The following is a 19,590-nucleotide window of genomic DNA, read 5'->3' on the forward strand; positions in this document are numbered from 1 at the left end:
AACTATGCAGCAGCTGGCAGTGTGCCACCAATGCAGATTTTTTTATGTTCCAGTTCTCTGTAACCAGCTATAAAATGTTAACTGTGGGAGGATTTCCAAATACTTGCAAAAATGGGTTGATTTTATAGCAATGGGCTAAGGCGCACTGCTTCTGCAAGGTGAGTGAGTGAAATTACAAAAGAAATGGGAGTTATTTGTCTTCTTGTTTTGTGCTGTTGGTAATTCTCACAATCCTTTGGCGCTATGTCATGATTTTTTGCTGTGGATGCTCTCATCAAAAAACAGAAAAACCAAAAAACAAAAAGTGAACTTCCACACTGACCAATGGTATATGTTTACAAAATGCATCTAAATGAAGCAAAACTAGATTTCCACTAAGAACCACACATCCCTGTTAAGTAAAATGTGAGATAGTCAGGATGCCTTGAGTATTACAAAGGCTAGCAGATCAAAATGAGCAATCAAGTGGCATCAGCCAGGGCTCTGCTGAATGATTAGTGCTGTAGAAAGGGTGGTTTTATAGGGTTGTCTATGTGTGTGGTGTATATGAAGTACTTGTATGCTGCAATGTTCCTGGATAATAATTCATCAATTATTGTTAGAAGGCTGAGCCTGTAATAGCGTTAAGTTGCTTCATTAGCCCCTCCAAACTGGCCATTTGTTCACTCAGATCATCCTGTTCGTATACCTGCAAAAAATCCAAATCAAAAGTCATTGTGAGCTCTAGCCAACAGCCTGTTCTACAGAACACAGAAGATGACAGGCAGGGGCAGTGCCACTTGAAACAACACATTGAAACAGTTCTCAGATTTTTCACTTTGCTCAAATGAGACCCAGGCACCTCCTTGCTCTCCTTCCACCACTGCAGCCAGCAGCCTCCTCTCTTGTATGCCTAATGAGAGAACTGAAGGACCAGACTCTGCGAGGAATCTTAGAGTTTCAGTATATGCCTGCCCAATGGCAGTGTTGCTTGTAATGCCTTGGATGATTCCAAAGTGAACTGTATAAATGAATGGGAATGACGGCATGATGCATGATGCAGGCGTGATGCATGGAAGTGCATAATGAGGGCAAGCATCAGAGAGATAGCCATGTTAGTCTGTATCTTTGAGAACAACAAGAAGTCCTGTGGCACCTTATAGACTAACAGATATTTTGGAGCATAAGCTTTCATGGGCAAAGACCCTCTTCATCAGATGCATCTGATGAAGCGGGTCTTTGCCCATGAAAGCTTATGCTCCAAAATATCTGTTAGTCTATGAGGTGACACAGAACTTCTTGTTGTTCAGAATGAGGGCCTGATTCTGTCAAGAGCTGAGCACCAGTGTTCCCTTAATTTTTTTCCATCCATGGGCAGAATAAGTTTTGTTTTGTGCTCCAACGCAGGTGCGGGTGGGCATCACCAATAGAAACACATGCTACTCACTGTGGGTGGCTATGCATGGTTTGCTCATCATCTGTCTGACAGGTGGATTTTTCTGGGGCAGCCACTCAAGTGCTCAGTTTATAGGGAACACTCCTGAATGCTCCCAACTCCTATTGTAGTCAGTGAGCCTTAACTCTTACCATTACGGTTAATGGGATCTGAGGGCAGTGACTCCTTGCCAGAGGTGTTCAGTACTGCAGCTTTGGGGCCTGTGACAGAGCAGGGGCGCTTGGTGTACAGAAGACAGACAGCTGAGTCCCTGTGATGAATGGGAAATGTACCTATAATTGGGAGCCACTGACCTCAAAAGTTCCTGAGACAGGAGTAAAATGAATGATTTTCTGCTTGTGCGTCACTGGGAGAATTCAAACACTAGTTATTTATGTGGACTTTTCAAAGTAAATGATTTGAAAGCACTGTGGAAATCTGCAGCCTGCAGGTCTGGTTGGAGTTAAGAATCCAATAGCATAATCAAACTTCTGCAGGAATAAACTTAAATAACTCTTACGATTCACACACCTCCACCCCCAAAACTCCAACTACTGAAAGAGCTTATTAACTGATGTGCCATTATTTCCTACAAGTGCTCCCACACTTGCTTAGTTTGAAAAGTGTCCCTCTTGGGAGATAAATTGTGCTGCTGTTCTCATATATTTAGAGCTGAAATAGCCTTTTGTGTTATCAAATGTTCCGTGCTAAATTGCTCTAGATGTCAGTAATTTTACCCAAAAAAGTCATTTTCATTTCTTTGCCCCCAATCCAAGACTCCGTGTTCCTTAAGTCCTCCATGTGGTAGAGTCAGTAGGACTTGGAAGAAGTTCCAAGAAATAGTAAGGCTGAAGTAATCCACAGGACTGCTTTGTGACCACATTATTCAGTAATGGATTTTGCCCACTGGCTCAGCACTACACTTCATTCCTGGCACTATTTGTTTCAGTCCCATTGCTGTTTTAGGTCTCAACCCTAAATCATGGAATCTTTGGAAAGTCACTTTCTTTAGTCTGACGAGGATATTCATCTTATCTGTTTTGGAAAGAGCCTAGAGATCTGTCAATAAATTCTATGGCAAGTGTCCTGCAACTAGATTTGCAATTAGAAGAATCAGTGATGTACATTATTATCATGATTACAAAGTGCCAGTGGTAGCATAAAGATCACTGGAAAAAAATTACTGAGTTAAGAAAGGGTCAGGTAATAAAACCTTAGTTTTTGGAGATGGGTCCCCATGCTGACTTTTACTCTAGCATTATGTGAGAAGAATTTGCTTATAGCAACACAATAGCACATTGCTTATGATACTACTAACAATGAAAGGAGACAAAATTTAACTGTCTTACATTTATATAGGGAGCAGGCCAAAAATCACTTTGTGGATGTCAAGAGCAGATTTATTGCTTTTTTCTTTTCTCCAAGGTTGTAAACATAAGAGGATTAGGTAACAAGATGCCAGGTGAACCTGACTCATGAAGCCCAGTAAGCCATTCTCAGATGCAGGGATATGAAAATAGATTGTATATAACAATCTGCCTCCCTTAGTTTCGCATGCTTTTCTCTGGCGTTTCCCCCCACCTTCTGTATAATACTGTGTGTAAGACTCTGAACAGGAGTTAATAGGATTATTCTAAATTTTCTGATTATTTTTCCAGACATCTTTTCCCTCTGATCCTCTCTCTTTATCGTATCTCCCCCTTTCATATTATTTTTTGTCTTCATTGTCTAGATTTAATTTACTTTTTTCTGACATCAGTTTTCTCATTCATTCACTCTTCAATCAGTACTTTGGCCCTTCTGGACCCCATGCTTGACAACGAGAATTGTTTTGAACTCTCAACTGGTGAAAAAGAGGCCATGCAAGTAACACTTTGAATTATATGTACACACAACATAGGTTATCTGTCCAACGGTATCGAACACAGGCCCAGATACAAAGACCACTGAAATCAATGGAAAGATACTTTATCAGACTTGGGATGAGACCTGGTGTTTCCTAATTGCTATGGCTGGGTATAACTTAATACATCAAGTAGGCAAAGATAAAGCTGTTCAACTAAAATGATTGTGCAGAGTATGATTTATATTACAGATACATCCCTTTATTAAAGGTCATATTATTTGTGATGAGATTGTTCTTACATTAGTTGGGTCCTCTGTCTGTTTGCTGCCCTCTTCTGAAACTTCTGGGGCTGTTGGCACTGAGACTGGAAGCAGGGGGGATCGCGCTTTTCCAGCTAATCCAAGTGATGCTGTTTTAACCTGAGCCTTGGGAAGGTTAGGCCCTAAAAGAGGAAACAAATCATAATAATAATGTAGGAATAATCCATAAGGGAATGAGAAGGCTTAAGGTGACTATGCGAAAGACATTTGATATAACTGGCTATAACTGGTGTTACATTTTCAACCCTAAGTACAGATTATCTTTTCCAACTATTCTGATATTATTTCTTCCTGAAGGGGCACTTCCAATTGGAAGGCTCTTGATGAAAGGCTGCCAATTAGCTTTCACTTGTGAGCAAGCTCTAAATCCTATTGCTGCCACATTCAGAGTGTCAAGTGTTTGGAAATGTCTTTGTAATTCAGATGGCAGCTGTTTTTGCCACCTGGCCAGACAACGGTGGGCTCATCTCCCAAAAGAGCAGTCAAAATCCTGCCCAGTACTAACACTAAACTACAAGATGTGCAGGTGATAGGAGTAGTAATGGTTGCTATACTGTTCATTCTGCCTGTCTTCTAATTAGACATTGTAACGAGGTTCCCAGTGGCTTTTCTGGTGGAAATTAAACTTCCTCTGTCAGGTTTTATCTTTTAAAACAGTATGTAATAAACCCACCATCCTGAGCAATGTGTTGTCTCTTACTATAATGGCTTCTAATTCTCATGGCTTTGCACTAGCTATTGCCGGTCTCATAATGGCAGCCTACTGCAGTGAGTACATGGCTCAGATTTTACAGACACAGGAACAGTTTGAAAAGGAATGGTGCACTATCACACAAAATGCACAGTATTCATTAAATATTCTGGGCACATATCAAAGACTCATGCTATTAGAGGTGCAGTTTTCAAAAGTGCTCAGCACTGGCCTAACTCCGCTTCCACTGACAAAAATTCCACACAGCCAATTGTGTAAAGCCAGCTCAATCTACTGCACCTAGTTTATCCCTTCTTCTGAATATCCATTAATATGAATCATTTTCACCTTGCCTCTGAGGGCACTCAGCCACTACAAGGCATGTTTGAGCTCTATGGTAAATTTTAAATTGATATGTCCATGTCATCAGCATTCTGCAGCCTGAAATTTCTCTGGCAGAGTAGATTACTTGCTAGAGTGGTGGAATCTCTCTCAAAGCCTGCAGCTCTCAGTTATCAGAAAATTGCTGCTAACACAGATGGTTTCTTTAGGGACAATTCTCCATTTACAGCACTGTACAAGACATTTTTGTATTCAATGCATTTGTTCCTGTGGAAAATCAGGACCAAAACTTGTATGAACAAATGAGTCTGGCCCACCAGCTTCCCCTCCTTATCTCCAGGATGTTGGAAGGACAAGTCATTTAAGATACTCGTGCTTTTGTCTACTTATTTGTAAATTGTGTTTAATATTAATTGGCTGATCCATTGTATGCCATGTTAGGTGCCATGCCACCCACCTAGTTTCTGTGTGATGTCATGCAGCTCTTTCAAGTTTCTCTGTCCTGCAGCCTGGAGCTTTGGAACAGAGCAGGACAAGAACCACTTGAAGTTCAAATAAGAGAAGAAAGTGGGGATGGCTGGGCCACCCTCTCAGAAAACCATCATCCATCATCTTTTAGGGCCATCAGTGATGCTACCAAAAGGAATAACTCTACTATGGTATGAAAGGCAGTTGAAGCACAGAAAGAATTGCCCTGCTCCTAACAAAGTGTTGCCCTGTTCCTAATAAAGTGTTTTGTATTTTTACAGCTCTAGGGAGTAGCCAGCAGACAAAAGCTGCAGATTAGTATTCTTCCATTTCAAACAATTGTTTTTACATTTTAAATTAGATTAAAATGTGTATAATGGAGATAAAACACTCAGGCTCTGCAGCAAAGGAAGTACAACACAGCAAAGACAATGAAATCCCCTCAGAGACCCCGCCCCCCAGCACATAATGACCAATAAAAAATATTAAAAAGAAGAGACTCATGATTGTGCAATCTCCAACTGTCAGCCTCTTTAATAATACAAGTTTAACTGAACAAACAATAAAAGAAAGTCAATACTGACTATAAATGATTTCTAAAAAGATACAAAGCCCATGCTAGATCCAGTTTAGTAGCTAAAAAGTTCTTTCATAACTGGCACTCCAAACTTCCTGGTAAGTTAAAGGATGACCAAAACATATAGCTATCCACCAAGAGATACAATCCCTTAAATGTTGCAAATGCAAATAAAATTTTAAATAAAGAAAATATGTTTAGCTTCCCTTTCTTCAGAGAAAAATGATTTTCAAAGAGAATTTTTTTTTGGCTGTTAAAGGATTTCTGCTGATGCTGAAGTGAATGCACATACCCTTATTTGCATTGGTGTATGTTTTCTTCAGCTTTGTGTTTGACCAATTTCTGGAGTCTAGCTGTATTTGGTGTTACAAAGAAGCAGTGTTTATTGTATAGCACACAGACGAAGACAAAGGCCTCCAGATAAACGAGAAATCATCCGAAATTAAACTTTTAAATGCTATTCACACAAAGAAATAGCATTGTGTGTCAGATTTTGGTGGGTATAAATAAGTCTATATATGTCGAATTAAATGGAGCTGTATCCGTTTACACTTACAACAGGTGAGGATCTGGCTTTATATTATTAACAACATTTTGTTTGTGGTTTCAAGATGCATTCAATATTTACTTTAATAGTATGCATCATTTATATGATGCAGAGGGAGCAGAGGCCAGAACTGACTGAGAAGCCAGGATAACCCAAGCTCATAATAATGGGGGTCTTTCTCCATTGGGTGACATGTATGAATTTTGCCATTCTTTGTACTGATCAATGTTTGCTTGTTCAGTGGTCTATTATATTGGAAACACTATGTAAACTACTGAACATTGATGAGTTTGAGGATTCAAGCTCACCTTATCAGATTGGAAATCTGGTACCCTTTCTTTGATGGCCACCTATGTGTGGTGCTTCAGAGAAAGATGAACACCTGTCCTGACTAAATAATTCATCAACAATACAGTCTGCCTGATGAAACACTGCAAATATCTATCCAGCAACACTGACATTGAAGATGAAATCTGCCATTGAATTTCCACTGCCAGTGCAGTTTATAGACATTTACAGAGGTGAATTTTTCATGACTGTGACATCAAGATGCAGACCAAAATCAATGTCTATAATGCCCAACTATGCTATATGGAGCTGAAATTTGGGTTCTCTATAACTGTCATATAAAAGAACTGGAAAAATTCCACTGAAGGTACCTGAGGAGAATATTGGGCATCACATGGCAGGATAGATGGACCAAAGTTAGTGTCCTCACAGAGGCTGAATCCTGGAGCATCAAGGCAACAAATGCCCAAAGGCAGCTACGATGGTCTGGTTATGTCAGGATGCCTGACATACATCAGCTTAAGCAGATTTTCTGTGCTCAGCTGAGGACTGGGGTGAGACGGAAGCACTACAGAGATGTGCTTAGGAACATGTTGGTAAAGTGCGACATTGATGCTGAGACCTGGGAGAGGCAGGTGGAAGATTGGGTAATCTGGAGGACCACTAACAAGAATGGTGCCCAACACTTTGCAATCAAGTATTGTCTTTATGAAGAAGACCAAAGAGCCTGATGTAAGGAGTGTGCCTGGGCCTGCATCAGCACCGCTGGTGTTGGTGCTGATGGACACAGAGACCTTGTGTAACTACTATCAGGGTGTACCTTGCGAGAACTGGCCTAATTTCTCACCTTCTCACTCATCAATTATAGGTGTCCAAGGGGAAATCTTAGTCAACAAAGAAAGGGTCCCAGAGATAGAGATAGAGAGAGCTGTGAAACAGTAGAGTGGTTTCAGTCCAGTTTTGAAAGATTAGGGCCCCAACTGAGCAAAGCACTTCAGCACATGCTGAACTTTAAGAACATGACTACTGACTTCAGTGTGACAGATACACATTCTTTAAGAACGTGTGAAATGCTCTCCTATATAAGGACATGGGCCTACATATCACAAACCCCACAGTCATAGCTACCGCTCTGGTTAGAGGCCTCACTGGAGAGACCAGTGACTGACTGCAATTCTTTCAACCACAAAAGTGGTTCCTTTGGATTATGGGTGAGGCACAGTGAAGAGTTCTATGCTGCACCTGTTGTGGATAAAAATAGGATTTCTACCTCCAGTACTACTAAGGTAGCATCTTTTGTAAGATCTAAATTAAATCAGCATTGCTTTATTTATGCCTATCTGCCCATGGCCTTTTAAAGGATTCAGAAGACTTTGCTTCAGCTCTTAGGCCTGGATAGCTGGGTGACTCCAGCATGTCATTGCTATCCCCTTGCCTCCATTTTTCTTTCTCTAAAATGGGAATAATGACATTGAGATCCCTTTGTAAAGTACTTTGACATCTATTGATGAATAACACCATATGCATGCTATGGCCTCCTCCCCTCACCACTTCTTCCAAACAGTGGTCACTGGAGTGCAGGCACACCTTGAATGGGAATATATCCTTGCATCCTTTGATGTGGCGCAGAATAAAACAATGCAAAACTGGTTTCTCAATATATTGTGTATACAATACACCATGTATTGTAGCTACATGCACTTGGTTGGTGTTTGTGACCATAGTATCTGGGCCTTCACCCATGGATACATGTTAAGCTCATAGCTAGCTTAAACTGCCTGCATGCTGATGTGCAATGCTGCTGAAATATAGAGCAGAGTAATAAAATGCACTGAGTAGTAAAGACACCACCTGGCATGTGCATCTGGCTGCCATATGTTATATAACTAATGAGCAAATTAAGTGTTTAATACTTTAAAAATATTTATTGTTAAAAAGAGGTAAAAAACACAATTTAGGTACTGTTGTCTACAGACTACAGCTTGAAGAATATTGTCTTATTGTCCAGTCACACTCCCTTATCAGTCTGTATCCATCTATTGTCTCCTTCTCTTACACTTAGCTTGTACATCCCTTGGGGCAAGGAATGTCTTTTGTGGACTGTTCTGTGTTCATTCAGCCCCCACCACAATGGGGTTCTGGTTTATGAGTGGGGATTCTAGGTACTACAGTAATAAAACAACAACGAAAACAACAACAACAAAAAATCTGGCAATTGATGAGTTGGGAAGCATTGTTGCCCTTAATTGTTTCATCTATGCACAGAATAAATTTTGTTATGTACACCAAGGCATGTGAAAATGTGCATGACTAGTAGAAACACATGCTGCCGTCTGTGGCTATTCTGCTAAATGGGTGAGCAGCCTTTGAATTACTCCTGGGTAGCTGCCCAAGCATTCAGCTTACAGAGAACACTAGGAGGGACCTCACCTTCTTACAAGTATTTAAAGCACTAAGAGTACACCTGCATTAAACTTTGAAGAAAAAAGATGGCAACTATAACTTCTGTAACTGTAAGTTTTCGTTTTATGTATATTAGCACCCTAATGGCCTAATAAAAATGTATTTATGGAGATTGCTATTCCAGCACAATTTGACTGGAACCTTCGGATGTCACTGTAAAATAATGAATAAAAGTAAACAATTGCAGAAATCAGAGTGGCACCATGTCTATTCATTGTTTAGCACAGCTGTATTGCATAATGTTTCTAAAAGAACACCACTTATCATCATCTACAGGCCTTAGCTTAAATTCTTGCAGTGCATCACAGACAATCTACAACCTATACTCGAACATGAATGCTAGTGGGAAAGGGGTAGGGTTAGAAGTTGAAATAAAAAAAGAACAAGTTAAAAATCACTTAGGAAAATTAGATGTCTGCAAGTCAGCAGGGCCTGATGAAAATCATCCTAGAATACTCAAGGAGCTGACAGAGGAAATATCTGAGCCTTTATCTATCATCTTTGGAAAACCATGGGAGACAGGAGAGATTCCAGAAGACTGGAAAAGGGCAAATATAGTGCCCATCTATAAAAAGGGGAATAAGAATAACCCAGGAAACTACAGGCCAGTCAGCTTAACTTCAGTGCCAGGAAAGATAATGGAGCAGGTAATTAAAGAAATCATCTGCAAGCACTTGGAAGGTGGTAAGGTGATAGGGAACATCCAGCATGGATTTGTAAAGAACAAATCATGTCAAACTAATCTGATAGCTTTCTTTGATAGGATAATGAGCCTTGTGGTTAGGGGAGAAGCGGTAGACGTGGTATACCTAGACTTTAGTAAAGCATTTGATACGGTCTCGCATAATATTCTCATAAAAAAACTAGGCAAATACAATTTAGATGAGGCTCCTATAAGGTGGGTGCAGAACTGGCTGGATAACTGTACCCAGAAAGTAGTTGTTAATGGTTCTCAATCCTGCTGGAAAAGTATAACAAGTGGGGTTCCGCAGGGATCTGTGTTAGGACGAGTTCTGTTCAATATCTTCATCAATGATTTAGATATTGGCATAGAAAGTACGCTTATTAAGTTTGCAGATGATACCAAGCTGGGAGGGGTTGCAACTGCTTTGGAGGACAGGGTCATAATTCAAAATGATCTCGATAAATTAGAGAAATGGTTTGAGGTAAACAGGATGAAGTTTAATAAAGACAAATGCAAAGTGCTCCACTTGGGAAGGACCAACCAGTTTCACACATACAGAATGGGGAGAGACTGTCTAGGAATGACTACAGAAGAAAGAGATCTAGGGGTTATAGTGGACCACAAGCTAAACATGAGTCAACAGTGTGATGCTGTTGCACAAAAAGCAAACTTGATTCAGGGATGCATTAACAGATGTGTGAACAAGACACAAGAAGTCATTCTTCCATTCTACTCTGCACTGGTTAGGCCTCAGCTGGAGTATTGTGTCCAGTTCTGGGCACCGCAGTTCAAGAAAGATGTGGAGAAATTAGAGAGGGTCCAGAAAAGAGCAACAAGAATGGCTAAAGGGCTAGAGAATGTGACCTATGAAGAAAGGCTGAAAGAATTGGGCTTGTTTGGTTTGGAAAAGAGAAGATTGAGGGGAGACACGATAGCGGTTTTCAGGTATCTAAAAGGGTGTCATAAGGAGGAGGGAGAAAACTTGTTCTTCTTGGCCTCTGAGGATAGAACAAGAGGCAATGGACTTAAACTGGAGCAAGGAAGGTTTAGGTTGGACATGAAGAAAAAGTTCCTAACTGTCAGGGTGGTCAAGCAGTGGAATAAATTGCCAAGGGAGGTCATGGAATCTCCATTGCTGGAGATATTTAAGAACAGGTTAGATAGATGTCTATCAGGGATGGTTAAGACAGTACTTCGTCCTGCCATTGGGGCAGAGGGCTGGACTCGATGGCCTCTCGAGATCACTTCCAGTCCTAGTGTTCTCTGATTCTATGATTCTACGATCCCTCACTCTCACAGGCCCAGGGTGACAGGTCTGTTCTTTCCTTTATACGGCCACCCAACTGCAAAAAAACACTCACTGGCTATGTCTACACGTGAAGCCTATATCGAAGTAGCCTATTTCGATGTGGCGACATCGAAATAGGCTATTTCGATGAATAACGTCTACACGTCCTCCAGGGCTGGCAAAGTCGATGTTCAACATCGACGTTGCGCAGCACCACATCGAAATAGGCGCTGCGAGGGAACGTCTACACGCCAAAGTAGCACACATTGAAATAAGGGTGCCAGGCACAGCTGCAGACAGGGTCACAGGGCGGACTCAACAGCAAGCCGCTCCCTTAAAGGGCCCCTCCCAGACACAGTTGCACTAAACAACACAAGATACACAGAGCTGACAACTGGTTGCAGACCCTGTGCCTGCAGCATGGATCCCCAGCTGCCGCAGCAGCAGCCAGAAGCCCTGGGCTAAGGGCTGCTGCACACGGTGACCATAGAGCCCTGCAGGGGCTGGAGAGAGAGTGTCTCTCAACCCCTCAGCTGATGGCTGCCATGGCAGACCCCGCTATTTCGAAGTTGCGGGATGCGCAACGACTACACGGTCCCCACTTCGACGTTGAACGTCGAAGTAGGGCGCTATTCCCATCCCCTCATGGGGTTAGCGGCTTCGACGTCTCTCCCCCTAACGTCGATGTTAACATCGAAATAGCGCCCAACACGTGTAGCCGTGATGGGCGCTATTTCGAAGTTAGTGCCGCTACTTCGAAGTAGCGTGCACGTGTAGACACGGCTACTAGCAGCCACACAGCTTACCACAGAAACACTAACCCAGGAACCTATCCCTGTAACAAACCCCATTGTCAGCTCTGTCCTCATATCTATATTAAAGACACCATAACTGAACCTAACCACATCAGCCACGCCATCAGGGGTTCATATATCTGCACATGCACTTATGTGATATATGCCATCATGTGCCAGCAATGCCCCTCTTCCAATGTACATTGGACACATAGGACTGTCTCTGCACCAAAGGATGAATGGACATAAATCCAACATCAGGAATTGGAATACACATAAACCTACAAGGAAACACTTTAACCTTTACTGGACATCCAATAAAGGATTTAAAAGAAGTCACACTTCTAGAAAAGGATTTTACCAAGATTACAGAGTGAGACATCTGACTTGGAATTTATTAGCAAGTTTGACACATTTACCCTGGGGCTTAACAGAGATTTTCTGTTATCTTACGCCTAACAAGGATAATTTCCCCACATTTGATATTTGCAGGAATGACACCCATCTCACATAACTTAATTTACTTCTTCCACTGGTCCTATGAGTGAGAGGTGACCCCCTGCCTTTTTTTGCTCCTCCTCCTTTCCCCCCCCAAATATAAACCCTAGATTCTTATTATCTGTTTCAAATCTGAATGAGCGGGTTTTACCCGTGAAAGCTTATTACCTAATAAATAAATTTGTTAGTCTTTAAGGTGCTATCATACTGCCTGTTTTTCATGAAGTTACAGACTAACATGGCTACTCTGTGACTGCATACTGTGAGTTGCTTGATGTTCATAGATTTGAGGATAAGTAAACAATTTACATTGAGGGCAATGAGTTTATGTGAACTGCAGGAATATGCTATTCTAGTATTCCTGCTGTAATGCATATTTGTACCTGTAAATCCCACGGTAAAAATCCTGTTACTCCTACGTAACTCATTATAGTAATTGGCCTTAAAGAGCTGCTTTTCTGTACAAAGACAGATGTTCTCTCCTAGATATTGTTACTGAAAAGCCAGAATGAGAATTAGCATTTTGTTTCCCCTTCAGCACATAAAAACTACAGGCAATTTCTAATGCTTGAAGTTGTAACTAAAATGACAACCAGAAAATGTTACTTAATTAATTATATATTTAAAGTTCCCTGGTAAATGTTTACACACCATGGTTAAAAGAGACATCCATTTGATTTGTTGGGCAGATAGATAAGAAACAAAGAATATTGGAAAGACAAAGCAGACCTCTCCATAAATACACTGGATGCAGAAGGTAGATGTACTAAGCTAGCTAATTTATGCAAATAAATTACTAATTAAATTAACAACCCTTTTGTTTCTAATGCTTCCAAACCCAGCAGGACTAGGAGAAGAAAAATAGGAACCAGCAGCTCATGAAAAGACAAATGAGAGTGCTCATCAGGTATAGTTCTAGTAGCCACAGCATGAATTTACTGTTTTAAAGTTTTATTTCTCAGTAGGTTTATTAATTAAACACTTCAGTCACTCATCAGCTATATAACATATGGCTGCTAGGTGCAAATTCCACCTAGTACCTTATTTCAGAAGGCCATATTGAGCACATTATGTTACTCTGATTTATATTTCAACAGCATTGCATATCGGTGGGCAAACAAGAGTTCTATATCATTAAATGATGATAATTGTAAATATATGTTTGCCCGGACAGAGGTCTAGATAGTATGACAATGGACACCCAGCAACTGTTATTAACAGCAGTATATTATGTACTGTGTGGAGACTGGTGTCAACAGCAAAATTCCAGCTGACTTTTGGGTGGCCTGAATTTCACTTGATGTGTTCAATATTGGTTAGTCCATCTCCAAAGAAGTCTGAAAAAAATAGAATGGTACTGGAGACAGCCATAAATATATTAGGAGTGTTTATTTCCGAGAGGATATAAATAAAAGGGTGACATGTTAGCCCTATGTAAATCAAGTATGGTACAGAGGTAGTCAGTGGTCCATTAATACTCACCTTCTCCCTTAAGACATGAAAAGGGGACATCCAAGGATATTTTGAGGCACCGCATTTAAAATTGATCATAGAAGATATATTTTTATGTAACTCATAATCAATGTAGAATTTGCTGGCATAGGAAGCCCCCCAGTTTCAGTGTGATTCTTGCTTAGGCTGCAAGAAATCGAAGGGGTTCTCAAGCCTTTCTATAAACGTCTATAGTGGATGACTTGGATGGCACTTGGTCCTGTCGTGAGGGCAGGGGACTGGACATGGTGACTCCTTGAGGTCCCTTCCAGTTCTAGTATTCTGTGGAAAGCTGATTCAATCATTGTCCGTTATAGGATTTCTTTCACTTTCTTCTGAAACATTTGTTTCCAATTTTTAACTTCCTGGAATTGAATCTACTGACTCCAGAAAAAGTACTGGAGGAAATAACATGCCAACAATTTTAATTCTGAATGAATTTCTCATTACCTTCTCCAGTGCAGCTAGTATAGATCAGGGAATTTTTAGGGCTGAATCAGACCCTTAGGAAGGCATGCAGCTATTTTCTCTCCATCCCTGGCCCAGGACACTAATATGTCTGGAGTATAACCAGTGCTTTTTAACATTCAGTTGCTCTCTCTCTGTCTCCCTGCCTCTCTTTAAATGTTTTCGTTTTTCATTCATAAATGATTCAAAGAGTGGAATTTTCACCTCATTCACACAGACAGTTTTTAAAACTTTCCTTTAAATGTTTCATTGAACAACACTGAGAAAAAGTACTATGCTTGATTAAGTTAAAATTTTAATCTAGTAATCAGACACTGCATTTTTCCTTGTTTCATCATAAAGTGGGAATTTGTAACCTGGGAATCATTTTAAGGTAAGAAATTGCTAAGTTCAGAAGGCAGAAGCTGACTGAATGTTTACATGCTCTGGAGGGATTTAAAAACTAATTAGGCAGACATTCAAAAGACTACAAGAAGCAGAACAAGTAAGCTCAGGAAAAAGTCAAGCTGTTTACTAATTAATTAGCCTCTTTCCATTGCAAGAAAAATCAAGACATAAGAGCAGTGACTCATCATCTACGGAGTTTGTTTGTAAGTGAAAACAGCTGCCAGCAGACACCAAAGAACATCAGTCCTGCAAACAGTAATGCTTGTACTTGATTTCCATGGGACCGCTAATAGTAGTAAAGTTAATCACATGCATAAACTTTTCTTGAATCAGGACCTCATTTACAATGCAGGATCCCAATTTTACAAAACATTTATGTACCCACTTAATCTTAAGTATAAACTGTCTCAATACAGAATGTAAATATATTGGATCTATAACAGATATTATATATACTGGGGCTGAACTAAGCCTTTAGCTTGGTAAGAACTGGACCCTTTTCTCGCCATGTTGACAGAATGGAGAGACACTCTGCAGAATTAGACCATAAAAGTCTAGGTAAGCTACAGCAGTCCCATTATGATTTCAGACCAAAATAATTATCTAGATCGGGGGTATCAAACTTTAGGTTACAGCTCATCATGGCAAGTCAATGGTGGGGTACAAGAAGTTTGGCTTACCCGAGCATCCACAGAAATGGCAGTTCACAACTCCAGTGTCCATGGTTTGCCTTTCCCAGCCAAGTCAGGTCCAGCCAAATAGTCTGCGGGGCTCAAGGTGGCACAATGACAGCGGGGCCTAGCCAGTGTGTGGTGCCTATGGTAGCACACCGATAGCTAGGTCTGACCAGTGAGTGGTGGATTTGACAGTTAAATTGGAACGTGGGGCCCTGAAGGGGTGGGTTCCCATACAACTGCCTTGCTCACCTTACTCTGAGGCCAGCCATGAGCCAAGAGGATTTGTGAGAAGCGTTGGCCCATTGGATGGGAATGGAAAACTACAGCCCCTGGGACTTGTGAGCATCTTATGACCCACCAGAGGCTTACCCTGAAGAGCTGTGACCCACAATTTGAAAAACCCTGATCTAGAAGCAATTTCTTTCAATCAAAACCAGCCATCATTTTATGTAATAACAGAAAAGAGAGGGCAAGCACAGCCCAACGAATGCAGTGCTTATGTTATACTTCTCAGCACATAGCTAGGACAATGTAGACAATTAAAGATATTAAAGATATGTAAACATTTAATTTACTACTTTCTTTCTATGTCTCAAATGCTCCTGACTGTAAAGATGGTGACAGACAAAACTTTATATTTTTAGCCTGAAATAAATAAATTCAAGGGTTTTTATTGTAATAAATTAAATATTTGTAGAGGGGTGCTTGGGGAGGATTAGGTATATCACGGTGCGAAGATGTCTTTTTTTCCTCTTAGTTTCACAGAAGTCCAACAGGAAACCCCAAAAGGATCAAAGATGACTTACGTTTTATTTGATACTGACTGTGCTAAAATGTGCAGTCTAGCTGTTTCAATGTGATTCTGAGCCTGTTTGTAACTACATGGCAGAATGATCCCATTAAGTGAGACAGTGCCTCTCAAGGGAGTGGAATGTGAAACCCTATGAAAAATATTTGAAGACAAGACTGATTTACCTGTAAGTGAAATAAATACAAAGACAGTGACATAAGTAAAAATGGAGCTTTTAAATATGACTTTCTCAAATGACAACAAACTGTGGTTTGACTCATTCCATAGGAAAAATGCCTTTAAAAAGAGGCAAAATTTCATTTGGGTTGCTTTGATTTTGTGGGGGAAAGAACTGAAAAGGAAAAGAGAGCAGAGAAAAAAGAAGAGGGTATTTTGTGAATTTTAAATTTACGGTGCCAGATATTTCATGGAATTTCACATTTGGAAGACTTTAGAAGTAATGTTGGCAAGACTTTTTATGTAATAAGTCTTCACAAGAGGTGTAACACAAAGATGAAAACAATCACTTAAAATGTTAACACATAGAAGATGACAGTTGAAGTGTTGAAGCATACAAGATGTTTGTTCTGTCCTTTCACATATACACTGGAGGAACATGGTGTTATTTACACACGTCAGTTGGATATTATCATGATTTTTCACAATTTCATTATATGAAGTAAATGCATATTACATGAAAACTTCTGTTACTCTGAGGTTGTTTCTACACAGGCCACCTCCTTCAGAAGTTGCATGCTAATACAGGGAGTGAAAGATGCTAATGAGGCGTGCATGCAAATTCCCTGCACCTCATTAGCATAACATCACGTGATTTGGAGTCTGGCAGACCTTTCTTCCGGACTCCAAAACACTGTGTAGAAGTGCAGCCGCTGGGGGGGGGCTTCCGGAAGGAAGTCCTTCTTCCAGAGGCCCCTTCTTCCCAAATATTGTTGGGAAGAAGGGGCCTCCAGAAGGAGGACTTCCTTCTGGAAGCCCCCTACCCTGGGGCCGTGCTTCTACATGGCATTTTGGAGTCTGGAAGAATGGTCTTCCGGACTCCAAATCACATGACGTTATGCTAATGAGGTGTGGGGAATTTGCATCCACACCTCATTAGCATCTTTCGCTCCCTGTACTCCCTGTGTAGAAATGGCCTTAGACTATGGATACACTATCAAGTTTTGCTAACAAAATGTCAGTTTTGTTGACAAAACTCATGGAGTATGCATACAAAAAAATATATTTGTCAACTGTATCTCAATAAAACAGAACTTTTCCCAGCAGCATTGTGCCTCAAAGCTTTGAGGCAGAACACTGCTGTTGACAGATTCTGTTGACAAAAAACTGTAAATGGCCGCAGGGGACCTTTCTCGACAGAAGGGCATCCACAACAATGGGCAGCCCAATCTGTTGTGCTTCCAGGTGCCTGTTTTGTCGAGACAGCAGTTGTCAGTTTGGCTCCTCTGTGGGCAGAGCAGAGTGCTCTTCCAGTTGGCTTCTTTGTGTGGCTGCACTCTGTCAGCAGAAGTTTTGTTGGGAAATCTCTTCCGACAGTGACTTCTATTGACAGAGTGCTGTAGTATAACCCGTGGACTTAGGGTTTTACTTTACACTGTCTTCTTTCTTTTCTATTTCTCAAATAGGGAAAAGGTTGTTAATTATTCCTTCTTAAATATGCAATGAAATCAGTGAGCTGTCAGTACAAAATGGCTGTTTCTGGTTAATGATAACTAATACCATCCCAAATCTATATTCACATATCTGAGAAAGGTTTACTACTCTACAATAGAGTCAAATGTTAAATAAGCCAGCCATGCTGTCCTTTCACAGCACTGTGAAAGTAGAAAGTTTGGAAAAATACCCAAAATTTTCAAAAGAGGATTTTTTTTTCTACAGAAGAGATATGAGCCTCCAGAATACAATTTTTTTTAAAAGACTAGACTGCTGCCTCAGTAGGCAAAACGTGGTGTCAACCCATTTGTTTCTACAGGGCTTGATCCTAAAAAAACACTTAAGCCCCTGCTTCATTTTAACTTCTGAAAAGCACGAATAGCACTATTGATTATACTGGAATTACTCAAGAATTTAAAGCTTACCATGTGCTTAAGTATTTTCTTGGACTGCAGCCAGACAGCTGATTAACATGCAAGATTGAATTCTCTTTTTCTTTATGTTTTGTTTTTGTTTTTTTGGGGGGGGTTGTTTTGTTTTGTTTTGTTTTGTATGGGATTTTTTGTTTTGTCTTCTGAATGCTTCATCATCAAAAGTAGCTGTGTGGAATGGAGGAATTCTGATCTGATAAAATGACATGGGAGCCAAAAATTTTAAAGTTTGATTGAGGGTAGGGAGGGTAACAAGCACGTATATGTGTATAAGAGGGATTTTAAACAGCAGTGACAACTGTCTCTCACTTCAAAAATTGTGTGAGAGTTATTTTGTTTTAATGTTCATGAGAATTAATATAGGATTCTGACACCAAAATGATATGGATCTGCCATTAGTTTACCAAAGACATTTTCTAACATACATCCTGTTCTACCAGTGTGTGCTTCATTCTCAAGACATTTGTTACTCTGTATTCTAGATCATTTATTGAGAGAATCTAAAACTATCATTTCTAACCAGCATTACAAGATGAGCAGTTAGAAGTAAAAGAACCAGACGTGCTCTCGGAGTTTTATGCAACAAACTTGTGCCTTTCTGTAGAAACTAATAGCTGAATTGGTGGGAATCAGAACTAGGTACAAGAAAACAATCAGATTTAATTGATATTTTCCATTAGCAATGGGAAATATTGACTCCAAGGGTACATTTCTAAAAGAATACACAGATTTATCTGGAAAGTTAATTAATTGGTGTCAGCTGGATTCATTCCAGCACTAAATGATATCTTGCTGCTTTGTGTTTATGTGCAGTTCTGCTCCACAGATTGACAGCCTCCCCCAGTTCTTCCTGATCAAATTTGCTTTGCTGAAGATTTGCTTTTGCAAAAGAGCTCTGGTCCTCAACCAGGAGCTCCTTTCCTACATGTGATACAAATAGAGACCTTATTTAAGGTAATCTCATCCATGCCTATATTTGTTTACTCTTTAGGTATTTGTCACTGCAGGAGGCATTATATGAATTGCATTGGGGGTCTGTGGAATTGGTGGCACTGCAGAGGAACAAGTTGGTGACAGCCCATGAGGTGGAGAATGTCACCCGAGCCTTATGGTTCTTGGGTAATCAGGAGGGACAGCCTGAACATTCTTATACAGCCAAGATGGAGGATCCTGCAGCAGGTGCAGCTCCCAAGAGCAGGAAGATGGACTGGGAGACCTAGAAGGGGTGAGGTTTTTAACAGGATGGTTATGGCTAAACTAACCATATCGTGAGGTTAACATGTTCAGAAAATGCTAGTTATTTCAGCAGATGCCAATACAGCACTGTGCATATTACTGGAAGCCACAAACCTAATGGCTGTGGTTTGCTGTCCCATGTAGTGGCACCTAGCCCACTTACAGAGAGAAAGAATGAATCTTCACTGCAGCCTGAGCTAATAGCCAGCTGGCTTTTA

General features: G+C 40.5%; 1 protein-coding gene across 1 annotated transcript in view; it reads right to left on the bottom strand.

Annotated features, from left to right (window-relative positions):
• Positions 1–598: 598 nt before the first annotated feature.
• Positions 599–19,590, bottom strand: part of DCC (DCC netrin 1 receptor) — a 588,079-nt gene continuing 569,087 nt past the window's right edge. Inside the window, 2 exon segments of the mRNA XM_074995966.1 lie at positions 599–688; positions 3,560–3,702. Of these exon segments, the coding sequence (XP_074852067.1) occupies positions 599–688; positions 3,560–3,702 (233 nt within the window).

This window comes from Carettochelys insculpta, chromosome 5, assembly GCF_033958435.1.
Source record: "Carettochelys insculpta isolate YL-2023 chromosome 5, ASM3395843v1, whole genome shotgun sequence".
NCBI lineage: Eukaryota > Metazoa > Chordata > Testudines > Carettochelyidae > Carettochelys > Carettochelys insculpta.